General features: G+C 51.5%; 1 protein-coding gene across 3 annotated transcripts in view; it reads left to right on the forward strand.

Annotated features, from left to right (window-relative positions):
* CACNA1E (calcium voltage-gated channel subunit alpha1 E) overlaps positions 1-10,704 on the forward strand; it is a 267,144-nt gene extending 256,440 nt beyond the window's left edge. For 2 of the 3 annotated variants that reach the window (XM_054711821.1, XM_054711822.1), the window contains 4 exons: positions 3,047-3,158; positions 7,269-7,449; positions 8,293-8,483; positions 9,907-10,704. In XM_054711821.1, the coding sequence (XP_054567796.1) occupies positions 3,047-3,158; positions 7,269-7,449; positions 8,293-8,483; positions 9,907-10,437 (1,015 nt within the window). In that variant the 3' untranslated portion in view covers positions 10,438-10,704. Of the gene's footprint in view, positions 1-3,046; positions 3,159-6,162; positions 6,292-7,268; positions 7,450-8,292; positions 8,484-9,906 lie in introns of all 3 variants that reach the window. The other variant, XM_054711820.1, reaches the window with a different exon arrangement.
* Positions 10,705-12,699: the final 1,995 nt, after the last annotated feature.

Raw genomic sequence — 12,699 nt, forward strand, 5'->3', positions numbered from 1 at the left:
GTAAGCCAGCCTTAGCGCCAATTTGGTCATACACATCTATGGGAACATTATCTTTCTATCAAGCATGTACTAAAGTAGCAAAGGGCATGAAGTGTAAATGAGCTTTCGTGATTGGGTTTACCCCAGTCCTGCTTCTCAAGAAATCCGTAATCACTACACAACCTCAGTCATTATCAAGGGAGTGAGACCTCTGTCAGAATGCCATTTAGAACCTCTCACACCGTTAATTTCTTTCTGCCTGTGGTGTTGGGGACCTGGTTTTGAAAAGCATCGTTTTCAGAGGTCACAACCCAATGCATTTGGAAGAAAAGGCCCAGAGTCATGACCAAGGCCATGAAGCATTTTAGCAAACATTTGATGTGATGAGGTAGCAGGGTGTAGAGTCTCCTGTCTGCAGAAAACAAGTAGGTGTTGCTCTTTGATCTGTGCAGGAAGGAGGTAAGATTACAGAGTGAGACCACCTCATTGGAAGGATTTAGTGTTTTCCAAGGGTTCTTGGCTTAGAAATGGAGGGGGGACTCCCTCTCCCCCCACCACCCCACCCGGCAATTCGATCTGTCTTATCCACACCAATTTGCTGTACAAATTACCTCCCATCATAGGCTCACTCTGCCTTCTCTTCCTCACTGAGTTGACCAATAATTTATGTGACTCCAAAGCTGGCTTGGGTACTGGGGATGTGGCAGTCAATATGATCACAGTCCCTGTAGAGACAGATCCTGAAAAAGAAATGAAAGATAACAGTTAAAATGCAGAGGCATTTGTTGTGATGCTGTGCAAATAAAGGAGGCATCTGTCTACTCTGAGAGTCGGGGAGGCTTCCCTGTGAAGCAACAGGTAAGTGAGACTCGAAGGCCAGCTCTTCCAGAGAGGAGAGGCGAGGTGTGGTAAATTTAAAGAATCCAACCTGTTAGGTGGAGCACAGTTCCTGGAGGTGGCAGGTTTTGAGCTTAGAGAGCGACACGGGTCAGGACACAGTAGCCACACAAGCAGGACCCAGAAGTTCAGTTTCATCCAAGGATAATGCCTCAGAGTGACAAGATCCGATTTGCACTTTACAAAGATCATTCGTGGTCCCAGCATGGATTCAGTGGATTGGAGGAGAGCGAGTCAAGAGACAGGACACCACTTAGTAAGTGACTGCAGTGGTGTCAATTATTAATGACTGTGGCTTGGACTAACAAGATAGAAATGAGGGGAGAAGATCAGACTTGAGAGGTAATGGAGGCTTTGGTGATTGCTGTGCTCTGTGGAGGAAGAAGAGGGAGGAGTCAAGGATGGCCCCAGGGTTCTGGTGGATGCTGGTACATTTCCTGAGATGGGGACACTGGGGGAGCAGCCGGCTGCTTCCTCAGGACCATCTGTGTTTCTAGAGCTTTGCCTTGTGCACGTAGAGACTGCTCAGAGGAGAGTGGTGACTCTGACGGACAGGGCTCCTCCCTCATTAAGCTTGCCTCTGGTGGGAAACCAGACATGAAACAGAATTATTGGAATGAAAAAACGTATTTTCAGTGAATAATCACAGTTCTGGTAAAGGATAGGAAGAAACAAATGCAGTATGAGCTGAGTGCATGTGAGAGGGAGATCTGACCAGTTACGTGGGAGAGAGAACAGATTTCCTTACGGAGGTGACTTTTGATAAGCATTTTGAAGGCTGAATTAAAAATACCATGGAAAGGTTTCTCAGGGGGTAGCCTGTATTCAGGCCTTGAAGCAGAAAGGAGCCTGCCACAGTCAGTGACCTAAGAGTCCCGTGTGTCTGGAATTCAAGGAGCAAGGGCTGAAGTGTGTAAGCAAAGGCTTCTGAGGTAGGTAAGGACCAGATCATGGGAGAGGCCATGTTCAGGATTCTGGACTCGATCCTAACAACGAGAAGCAGAAGGTCAAAGTATTGAACTCTGAGGTTGTTCAGTGATTCTAAGGGTCCTCTCTACCTGTTGGGGATTCTCTCTGTGGGGTAAAGGGGGACCTATTTCTTAAACAGCAGTGCTCACCTTGTTCTCAGGAGAAGACGATGGATATTAAGTCATTGAATAGCAGATGCTCTGTAGCAGTTGTGAAAATGCTGCTATTCAACCCTTTTCCTGTGATTCCAGTAAGTCGCACCTATGGAATATTTTGAAGCAACTGGCAGCCCTTGCTCAGGACTTAGAGCCATTAACAGTAGACACAATTACGAGATGATGGTCTTCATCTCTCTCCTAGCTGCCAGTCACTAACGGTTGTCCCTCCTCCCAGGATCAGGAAGTTCACTCTTGAGCAGGTCAGAGGGTATCTATTTACCAGTGAATGGCAGCAGCTGCCAAATTTTTAGAAAATTGGCTTACTCTCTCTCCTAACCAGCCCCGTGGATCGCATTGGCTAAGAGTGTCTACAGCGACCACCCAGTGGTTTAGTAACAGGCAGCTTCCCATACCTTTCACTCAGAGCCTCTAAGTACTTGGCTGACTTTGTCGTGTTCTCTTACATCACCATTTAAGCGTTCTTCTACAGAGCCACCAACCCAGGGAAGGTCACCTCCTCACCGCCCTCTGGAATCCTTCCACCGAGCTCCTGAACCAACAGACACAGTGTCTGGCACTGAATTGTTTGGTTTGGCCAGGGATGTTGGCACAATAGAGCCATATTCTTACTGAGCGTGGAGGAAATTTTTTTAAAAGACCATGACTGCTTAATATTTAAACAGACTGTTCACTGTTTAAAGTATGGCATTTTTCCGCCTAATGGAGAAACCGGTTTACAATCTAGCATTGGTCTTCCATATGGCTGAGTGTGACAAATGATGTCATTCATCACAGATATGAGTCACCAGCCGAGTGAGGAAGGATTCCAAATGCAGGTTGAAAACAGTGCTTTCTCAGTGTGTGTGTGTGTGTGGTTTGTTTGTTGTTGTTTAAGAGTTTCTATTCTAGGGCCAGTTACCTGTAAGCTAAAAGCCCGCCAAGACTAAAGGGTGTTGCCCTGGCTGGACTGGGTAGTGGTGGCGATGGCATATCTGTTTCTCGCTCGTGCACTCATTACCTCTGAACGTGGCATTGCTTTTCAGGAGTGGCCGGAGTGGGTACCCTTCGATGAGTCCGCTCTCCCCCCAGGAAATATTCCAGCTGGCGTGTATGGACCCCGCCGATGATGGGCAGTTCCAGGAGGAGCAGGCTCTGGTGAGTGAAATGAGGCACAAGACTTCACAACAGTTCCCTAGTTTGCTGACCCCTCCCACGCTTTTCCAAATTTGATTTCATAGCCACAATCCAGCCGGAAAACCCTTTCTGTTCCCTCAACCAAGGACCCCGGGAGTTTCCTGCTGTCTCCCTTTCCTGGCGGAATTTCTCATGTTCTCTGACAAATGCTTCCTCTGTAGGTTTTACCACCTCAAGGGCCCCTTATCGGCTGATGTATGTTGCTTCAGCCCAAGCCCTATTCGTTGATGCCCTGGGGCAGTGGTCGGCAAACCGTGGCTAGCAAGCCACAGGCGGCTCTTTGGCCCCTTGAGTGTGGCTCTTCCACAAAATACCATGTGCGGGCGCACACGTACAGTGCGATTAAAACTTCGTGGCCCATGCGCAGAAGTCGGTTTTCGGCTCTCAAAAGAAATTTCAGTCGTTGTACTGTTGATATTTGGCTCTGTTGACTAAGGAGTTTGCCGACCACTGCCCTGGGGCATCTTAAAATCTTGCCTTTGGTAAGGAGCTTTAGGAGAAACCCTCATAGAATGAGTGGCACCCACTGGGCAGCTTAGCCTCCTGGAGAATTCAGGGGTAGCCTTTCCACCAGGAGATGCAAGAGGCTCTTGCCTCTGCAGGTTCAGACAAATTGGCCACCATTCTAGAGCAGTGGTCAGCAAACTGCGGCTCGCGAGCCACATGCGGCTCTTTGGCCCCTTGAGTGTGGCTCTTCCACAAAATACCACGGCCTGGGCGAGTCTATTTTGAAGAAGTGGCGTTAGAAGAAGTTTAAGTTTAAAAAATTAGGCTCTCAAAAGAAATTTCAATCGTTGTACTGTTGATATTTGGCTCTGTTGACTAATGAGTTTGCCGACCACTGTTCTAGAGGTTCAAACACATCCTAAGGGGTCCCTGAAATCACTTTCCTGAGCCCAAAGTTTTTAATTAGCATAAATGGTGAAATTCCCGAGAAACCTACTGAGTCCAATCTAAGCTTGAAGAAGAGAGGACAGGTTAAACTTTAATATTAGCAAACCCTAAACTTCGATTCCCAAAGATAACAGACTTTACTTACCATTATTCTTAGCTCAGCAGCCATCAAATTCCCACCCGGGTTTAGAATTAAAGCTCAAGTGTTTATTGCCTGGAGAGAAAAAGACAAAACCCAACATTTGCAAAAGTCCAGGTAGACAGCTTGTACTGAGATCCATGTCACTTTGATTATAATTCATCTGTGTTTTTCTCTCCCAACCCCTCCCCCACTGCTCCTGTGTACCCCTGAGCTATCCTGAGGGGATGGTGTGGGTGGAGAGTGACCTGCATGTCTGAGGGAGCAGAACATTTCAGTAGCTCAAACAAATGGGTGATTCTTCGCCTGTGGTTTCTGAGTCCAGGGAGTGTACCTGGTTGGGTAGGGGAGACAGCTGGACCACACACTGACTGGGATGCCAGCATGTGAGTGCCTGGGTGTATTCTTGGCAACGTGGGTGGGAAGCCTTGGAGGAATTCTCTGAGGAAATTAGCACCAAGGCCCGGGGCCTAATTGGTACTGATAGCTTGATCCTTAAAAGGGCCTCTCAGCATTTTAAGGCTTGCCTGGTGATGTGTCTGGTGGTAAAAATAATAATGTGTCCTTTCTTTCACAGGAAGATTTTTTTTATTTCTGCGGGTTCCCCAGGGCTGAGCCGTAGTGCCAGGACTTTTGGATATGTGTCCATCTCATTGTCAGTACCGGTGTCTGTGATTCAGGTGTCAGCCTGTGCTCCACACTCACCACTGTGTACTCCTGCCCATCCCTCGGGGGCCCTGCTCTACGTGCTGAGGCGTGGCCGTGACGTGTGTGTGTGTTGCACCACCTCTGACACTCGTAGACTGCAGTGTTGTTACCACATGTGTTTCGAGTCAGACTTGTGTACTATATAAAGCATGTCCTGCATACACTGACTTCCTCAAATGCACACATCACAGGTCCTGGGATGCAGCCCTCCCACAGACACCGCTCAGCCAGTGGTCATGGAGGCTGACTTTCAGCAGCGCCCTACTCAGACGCCGGTGTTTTTAGAGTGTCATTTCCAAAACTAGCTTTTTTTCTGGTATCATCTCCAGATGTCTGAGATATTCCTAGGTTGCTTTGGTGAGCCAAGTAAAATTTCTGAGGCAGCTCCACTCTCTGGAGTGACACTAGCCATCTCTTTAGAGCAGTTGCACTTGCCAAACTGACATTCTTTGACCAGGAAAATAACATAACAGCATTGGACAGGACTTTAAAGATAGTCACTCCAACCTCCTACTGCTCTAGAGTGGCACAGGACAATAGCCATTGCCCACATGTGACGATTGAGGGCCTGAGATGTGCTCCATTTTTACATTGATTATATATTGGCATGAGAATATGTGGGTATATTGGGTTACATAAGTATATTAATTTTCATGTTTTTTAATGCAGTTACTAGGAAATTTAAAATTACATAATTGGTCTGCATTATATTTCTATTATACTGTACCAGTCTAGAGCATCCCTAGCAGATGTCCACCCACCGAATTTTTTTTGAGATGATTCCAATCATAAGAAAACTCTTTGCTAGTAAGATCATGTCTCTTAAGGTTTGAGAAAATACATTTGACATCAGGTATTTCTGACTTTCTTTAGAATACTGGTTTCCATATCATTGACAAATAGCTTCTTAGGTTAAAAGAATAAATCCAACAGTACCAACTCTCAAAAAGTAAACTTCACATATCTAAAAAGTATTGTGACCAATAATGTTTTTTTATAAAGCTATAAAATCTGAGGCGTTGCTTAGTGATCTTTACTGTTTGGGACATCTGGTATACCACATATCTGCACATATAGACACACACACACACAAAACAGACCTTAAAGATGCAAGTCTCTCTTCTAAAAGCCATTCTTGGTGTGGAGGAGGCAGGATCAGCCACTGGAAATGAGAAGCAATGAGATGGAACCAAGTCCCACAAGCTTGGCTGTGTTTATTTCCAGGAGCCAGAGTTTAGTGAATTAAAAAGCGTGCAGCCCTCTAACCATGGCATCTACCTTCCTCCGGACACCCAGGAGCATGCGGGATCGGGGAGGGCATCCTCTATGCCACGCCTGACTGTGGATCCCCAGGTAAAAAGCAACCACCTACCATATGCAGTGGCATCCTGGGCTGAATTGGTGGGTTATGGAAAAACATCTGCTATTTTCAGGTGAGCCTTAGACTTGCCCTCACGCCTTCCCTGTGAGCAAAACCTGGCTCGTGGGCCTTCTCTCTACAACGTGCTTTCACTGGAGCCCTAAGCACAACAGCCTCGATAGCAAAATTCCCTCCAGATGGGCACAGCATCCTCCAGACTCAACCAGCCATGCAGAAATGCTTCCCAGGATTTCTGCTGTGTATTTCTCCTTCCTTTTCTGGCTCCTCAAGCATGTAGGCAGTTACTTAAACATACATAGCTCTGTGTCGGGACTGTCTGTCCTAACCAGTACAGGCCATGCCTCATTTCTTTGTCTGTTTTCCTGGCTTCTTTTTTCTGTCTGTCTGTCTTACATTAAGTTTTGACAGAGACAAGAAGTTTACGTGGATCTGTTTTTAGCAGCTGTAGCAAATCGAAATGCCCAAGTTTGAGGTGGGAGGTGGGATGGATGATGGAGAGCAACACATTCCTAGTAGCTGCTCCATGACAAGGTCTCCTCTGTTCTGGTGCTGTAGGATAGGCCTTCTCTGGTGAACGCCAAAGCCCAAGCCATGCTTCTTTCATGGCACAGACGTTTCGACAATTGCCCTCACATATTTCAAAGTGAGGCTCAAGGTTCACTGCAGGTCCTGGCTGAGTCCCTGTGGGAGGTGGCTCCATGGGAAGCTTGCAAAGTAGGCTCAGCCACTTGCTCTCCTGAGCGTAAAGGGGAGACCCTGGACCAGTGATTAAACACCTAACATAAAGACCCTTTCCGCCACAGCCTCCTCCAGCTAAGGTCTAAGCAAGAGGGATTCAAGGGTGGTTACAGTTTGCAATCTTCAGCCACCTCAGTCCCACTTCTTTCTTTTAGACCCGTCCAGTGATTAATCCATACCTTGTGTTCCTCGGGCGGGCTCATGTTTCCAGGTAGTAACAGACCCCAGCTCCATGAGACGTTCGTTTTCCACTATTCGGGACAAGCGTTCAAATTCCTCGTGGCTGGAGGAATTCTCCATGGAGCGAAGCAGTGAAAACACCTACAAGTCCCGGCGCCGGAGTTACCACTCCTCCCTTCGGCTGTCAGCCCACCGCCTGAACTCGGACTCGGGTAAGGAGGTCTGCCCTGTTCGCCTTTCGGGCTCCTGCCTGGATGGGAAGGTTCTGGCAAGGACTGGAGATCTCTGGAAGAGAATTCCGATAAGGGTTAAGGAAGAGTGCTCCTTACCAAAGGGGTCCTATATCTGACGCACACCCTGAAACAGGCCCAGGAGAGTCTTCCTTGCAGACCAGGGCTATAGACGTCATTAGAATTGAGGTTCTCAGAGGGTCTGCAGAATGCTTGGGGTTTCTTGGGAATGTATTAGAGGCCCCTATCAGGGGCTGGGCTTTAACCACCAAGTCCACTTCAACCCAGAGAGTGCTCCCTGGCATGGCTTTGCATATTGGATCTTTCTTATTTTGCTAGATGAACGACGATAACAAAAGCAGTGACTTCCCTGTATCATAGGGCCAGTAACTGGCAGACTTGAGACTCGAACTGAAGTCCAAGGATTCTCAATGTCACAGCTGATGTAATGCCAGAGTATTTAGTTCCTAGCAACTTCTTAATTTCCTTCTACTGCTGTCATCTTCACCCCCTAAAGTTACACACCCATGTTCAGGACATAGGGGATTGCTGGGCCCGCTAGTTGGCAATGATTCTAAACTGTGTTGTAGCAGAAAGAGCAGCAGGAGAGAAATGATTTCACCCTTGGACTTGCACACTCACCTCGTTGCCCAAGGGTGATTCTCTGGCCTTTCTCTTCCGTCTCCCTTTCAGACCTCCTGCTGACACGCCGGAGAAGCCAGGGCCTTGGGCACCCAGCCCCAGGCTCCGAGACTTCTCTTTCTTTTCAGCGCCCAATGTGGGCTGAGTTGAGTTGTGATCAGTTGCTTTTGTCATCTCTCCCAGGCCACAAGTCTGACACCCACCGCTCAGGGGGCAGAGAGCGGGGACGATCGAAAGAGCGAAAGCATCTTCTCTCCCCCGATGTCTCCCGCTGCAACTCAGAGGAGCGAGGGACCCAGGCCGACTGGGAGTCCCCAGAGCGTCGCCAGTCCAGGTCGCCCAGTGAGGGCAGGTCACAGACGCCCAACAGACAGGTGAGCATGGAGAGGAAGCCGAGCCTGTGCAGAAAGACCAGGAAGGGTGGTCGTTAACGTTAGGTGCAAAAGGGGGCCACCCAGCACCCACAAAGACCTAGGTCTGACGTGTACTTGATGCCGTGTGCTCTAATATGAATTCACAGAAAAGCGGACCGTCCCCCCAAGAAAGACAAGGGTGTCTAGGGGTCATTCCACTCCAGTCCTCAGAATCTTGAGGTACAGAGTCACAACAAATAAGTTGACAAATGTCTCAGCCAGATTTAGGGGAGAAGGATGGTCCGTTAGCCGGAAAATGTTCATGGATCAGTCACATGAGCCTTGGTATGCGTTGGAACAGTGATTCAAGTTCATTTCCCTGGCTGTCAGCCTCCTTCCGGCCTGTTGTAGAAACACCAGCCTGTGCCTAAGAAGTAACTACCAGAGGCCATTCTCTGGCCTGCTTTCCCCCTCACGACCACCCCTCACTCCCGCCCCACTTCTCCCCGAGGTTCTCAGAGCCCAGAGGGGAGGTCCGCTCCACAGCAGTGGGACAGTCAGCTAGACCTGGGGAAGTGGCTTCTAGAGCGGTGGTTTTCAAGTTTTTCGTGCAGAAGAGAATCCCCTGTGGCTTGTTAAATGGCACATGCCCGGCACCTTGAGGCTGCTGTTTCGGTAGTGAGGCCCGCCGCCCGGAATTCTGCACTGGGTGGGACCCTTCCCCAGGAGATTTGGAGCTGCTGGCTCATAGGTCACACACACCTTGAGAAACTGTCCTGCAGCCCAGGGACCCCGGGGAATGCCTGAGCAGGTCAAGTAAGGCCTGAACCAGCATATGAGGGTGTAAATAAACAAGGCATGTGGCCCGCCGACCACGAGTTTGACATGCTTGGTGTAGAAGCTGAAATAACCTCAGGGAGCATGCCCTTCCCTCAGACGCACTTCCCAGATGAGCAACGCCAAGCATTCGTGCTCCTTCTCAACACGTTCAAGTCTGTCAATGGGCCACTTTGATGGCGGGGGGGGGGGGGGGGGGGGTAGGTTTACAGTTGTTCGTATGGAAAATCAAACAGTTTCGTGTACTCACAACTGGAAACCTACTTTGGCTTTGCCCACCCCTCGACATAGAGCCCCACGCACTCAGAGTGCACGGGCTGTGGCCGGCAGCGCCTGGCAGCCCGTTAGACATGCACAGTCTCAGGCTCCCCCAGGTCTTCCGGGCCTGGGTCTGTAGTTTAACAAGACTCCCAGAAAACCGAACCCAGCCTGCATTACAAATTGACACGCCCCAGTCTGAATGGTGTTGATGTGTCAATCTCCTGTCGTCCCTGCGTGGATGTGACTCCAGCCTGGACCCCTTCTCCAGGGCTTCCTGGAGGACGGTTAGGGACCGGAGCAGGGTGCCAAGCCCAGTCTCACCTGCCACGTCTCTCCTGCTGTACAGGGCACAGGCTCCTTGAGTGAGAGCTCCATCCCCTCCATCTCTGACACCAGCACCCCAAGACGAAGTCGTCGGCAGCTCCCACCCGTCCCTCCGAAGCCTCGGCCCCTCCTGTCCTACAGCTCCCTGATTCGACACACGGGAAGCATCTCTCCGCCGGCGGATGGAAGCGAGGGCGGCTCCCCGCTGACCTCCCGGGCTCTGGAGAGCAACGACGCCGGCCTGCCTGAGTCTTCCAGGCCCCCGCACGGCCACCCCTCCCCGCAGCGCTACATCTCCGAGCCCTACCTGGCCCTGCACGAAGACGCCCACGCCTCGGACTGCGGCGAGGAGGAGACGCTCACCTTCGAAGCGGCCGTGGCCACCAGCCTGGGCCGTGCCAACACCATCGGCTCAGCCCCGCCCCTGCGACACAGCTGGCAGATGCCCAACGGGCACTATCGGCGGCGGAGGCGTGGGGGCCCGGGGCCGGGCATGATGTGTGGAGCCGTCAGCGACCTCCTGAGTGACACGGAAGAAGACGACAAATGCTAGAGGCTGCTCCCCCTCCGATGCATGCTCTTCTCTCACACGGAGAAAACCAGGACCGAATTGGGAAGCCAGTGCGGCCCGGGGGGGAGGAGGAGGGAAGGACCGCGTGCTTATCAGAGAAGGAGGAAAGGACAAACGGCAACCAGTCGAACCCACCCAATTGCTTTCCTTCCCTTTGCAAGATGGGCACTGCCATAGTTCTGCCTCTTTGCTGGGGAAAGAAGACAAGAGAACATGGAGGGTTACTCCCACTGCCCCTTCCCACTTTGCTAAAAGCCGTGGAGGAAGTGAGCTGGCCTGTGTCCATGTCCATTGCCCTGCGACACCTGGAAGCCTCTCTGGCTCATGGCGGGGGGGGTGTGGAGACCCTGGGAGGGGAGTCTCCTCCCTCCCTCACCAGCTCCCTGCCAGCACCATCCGCTGGGGCCACTACATCTCACGCGTCACCCTGGGGCTCGCTTCCCCAAAGAAGCACAGACTAAGTTCAGGAGCATCGGTGCCAGGGGTGGGGCAGGGAGGGAGGGGTGGCACGGAGGAGTCAGGGTGCTGTGGCGGCAGCAGCCAGGGCTGGTCTGGACGAGCGAAGCCATAGCCCAGCAGCCCACGTGGAGGAGCGGTCAGAGCAGCGGTGCTGGGGGAGGGGGGCTGGCCCGTCACGCGCAGTAGGTGCTTTGAGTGTTAAGATAGGCTAAGGAGGTCCCCCAGGGTCCACAGACGTGCCTGAGATGCTGGTAAGGGTGGTGTGGCCAGGGCCCCAGCTGATGAGAATGGGGTCTGGCCTTAGGCTGGTCAGAGGGAGCCCTGAGGGCAGGGCCTCAAGGCAGAGTCTGTTTTCCAACCAGAACAGAAGTAATTCCAAGTGGGGGACAGTGCTGTGGCAACGGGCCTCTGGGCACAGCCTTCCCTGCCACTCCCCCGAGGAGACGGCACGCCTAGTAGGGACGACGACAGAGGTGGGAAAGGCTAGCACATTGAAAGAGAAGCATTGGTAAGAGTCAGAGTTTACCGGGATCTCCTGCGTCTGCCTCGTGGCGGAGGGCCCGTGTGTCAGGGTACTTCAAGGTGACCAGTTAATATACCTCAGCTGAGACCTGGGCTGCACCTTCTAGTGAGACAAACTCTAATGGGGCCTTGTCACCCAGGGTGACAGCCTGGGGCCCTGCCTATTTCTCTGGGCCAGGACTGTGCTGTACCCCCTCCCAGAGTAAGAGCTGAGCAGAAGACAGCCTCAGGCTCTCCTTCCTAACCCCCGAAACTCAGAAACATTGAGGAAAATAGAGCCCTCACTTGGTGAATCTGTGTAATTGTCCATTTGGCGGAACGCATCACTGTCTTGGTCCAGTGGAAATGCAGTCCCCTTCAGGCCCTCCCCGGTCCCCCAGCACCCTGACAATGGGTGGAGGGGTCCCCTGCAGAGGGGTGCAGGCAGGGCCCTCCTTTCTCAGCCAGGAGCAGAGGGAGCCTGCTTCTCAGAACCCTCCAGAGGAAGGCGCAGGCCCCTGGACCAAGATCCAGTGGGTAAGCACCCTCGCCTCTTGGGTCGGAGCAGCCAGTGACTTATTTTTCTAAGAAGGAGCCTCTGTTTCCTTCCTTTTTTCAGTTGAAATAGAAGTAAGGCATTGCCACATCAGCTCTGAGAAGCCAAATTCAACCCTGTGGCTGCAGATTCATTTATCGTGGCCCTGCCTTCTCATCTAGATATTAATGGAGCCTCATGACCCACCGTCTGCCCCCAAACCAAAGTAATCCCAGCGTGGGAGGCCAGTGAGGCAGAGAAAAAGGCCCTCCCAGCTCAGACCCTCTCCCACTCGGCCTGTGAGCCCAGGAGGAGCTGGGGATGCAAACGGGACTATACAGGCATGATTGTTACGTAAGACTCTGATGCTGGGCCTTGTGTTGTTTGGAAGGTTCCCTCTGCTCAGCGTCATTTCATGCCAAAGTGCGGCTAGGGGCGGCTTTGTGCGCACAAAATTGCTTTCTCCCGCCTCGGAAACGCAGCTTTTCCGTGGGCCAGGCCTACACCAGGACAACCATTCTGAGCCAACGAGTCTATTGCATGGTTTGGAGAAAGGGAATGGAAGTGGTACCTTGAGCCGTTTCGGTAGTAGGGGAAACTCGGGTGGGCAGAGCAGTTGCTGGGAATGGAAACTGCCTGCAATAGCATTACAAACACTAAACTTACTGGGCCAGGAAGCCTCCCGGGCCCCTTAACTGCACACCGGCACGTGAGTCCTGAATAAAGTGTCAGGAAGCACCGCAGGTACA

This window comes from Eptesicus fuscus, chromosome 22 (genome assembly GCF_027574615.1).
Source record: "Eptesicus fuscus isolate TK198812 chromosome 22, DD_ASM_mEF_20220401, whole genome shotgun sequence".
Lineage (NCBI taxonomy): Eukaryota > Metazoa > Chordata > Mammalia > Chiroptera > Vespertilionidae > Eptesicus > Eptesicus fuscus.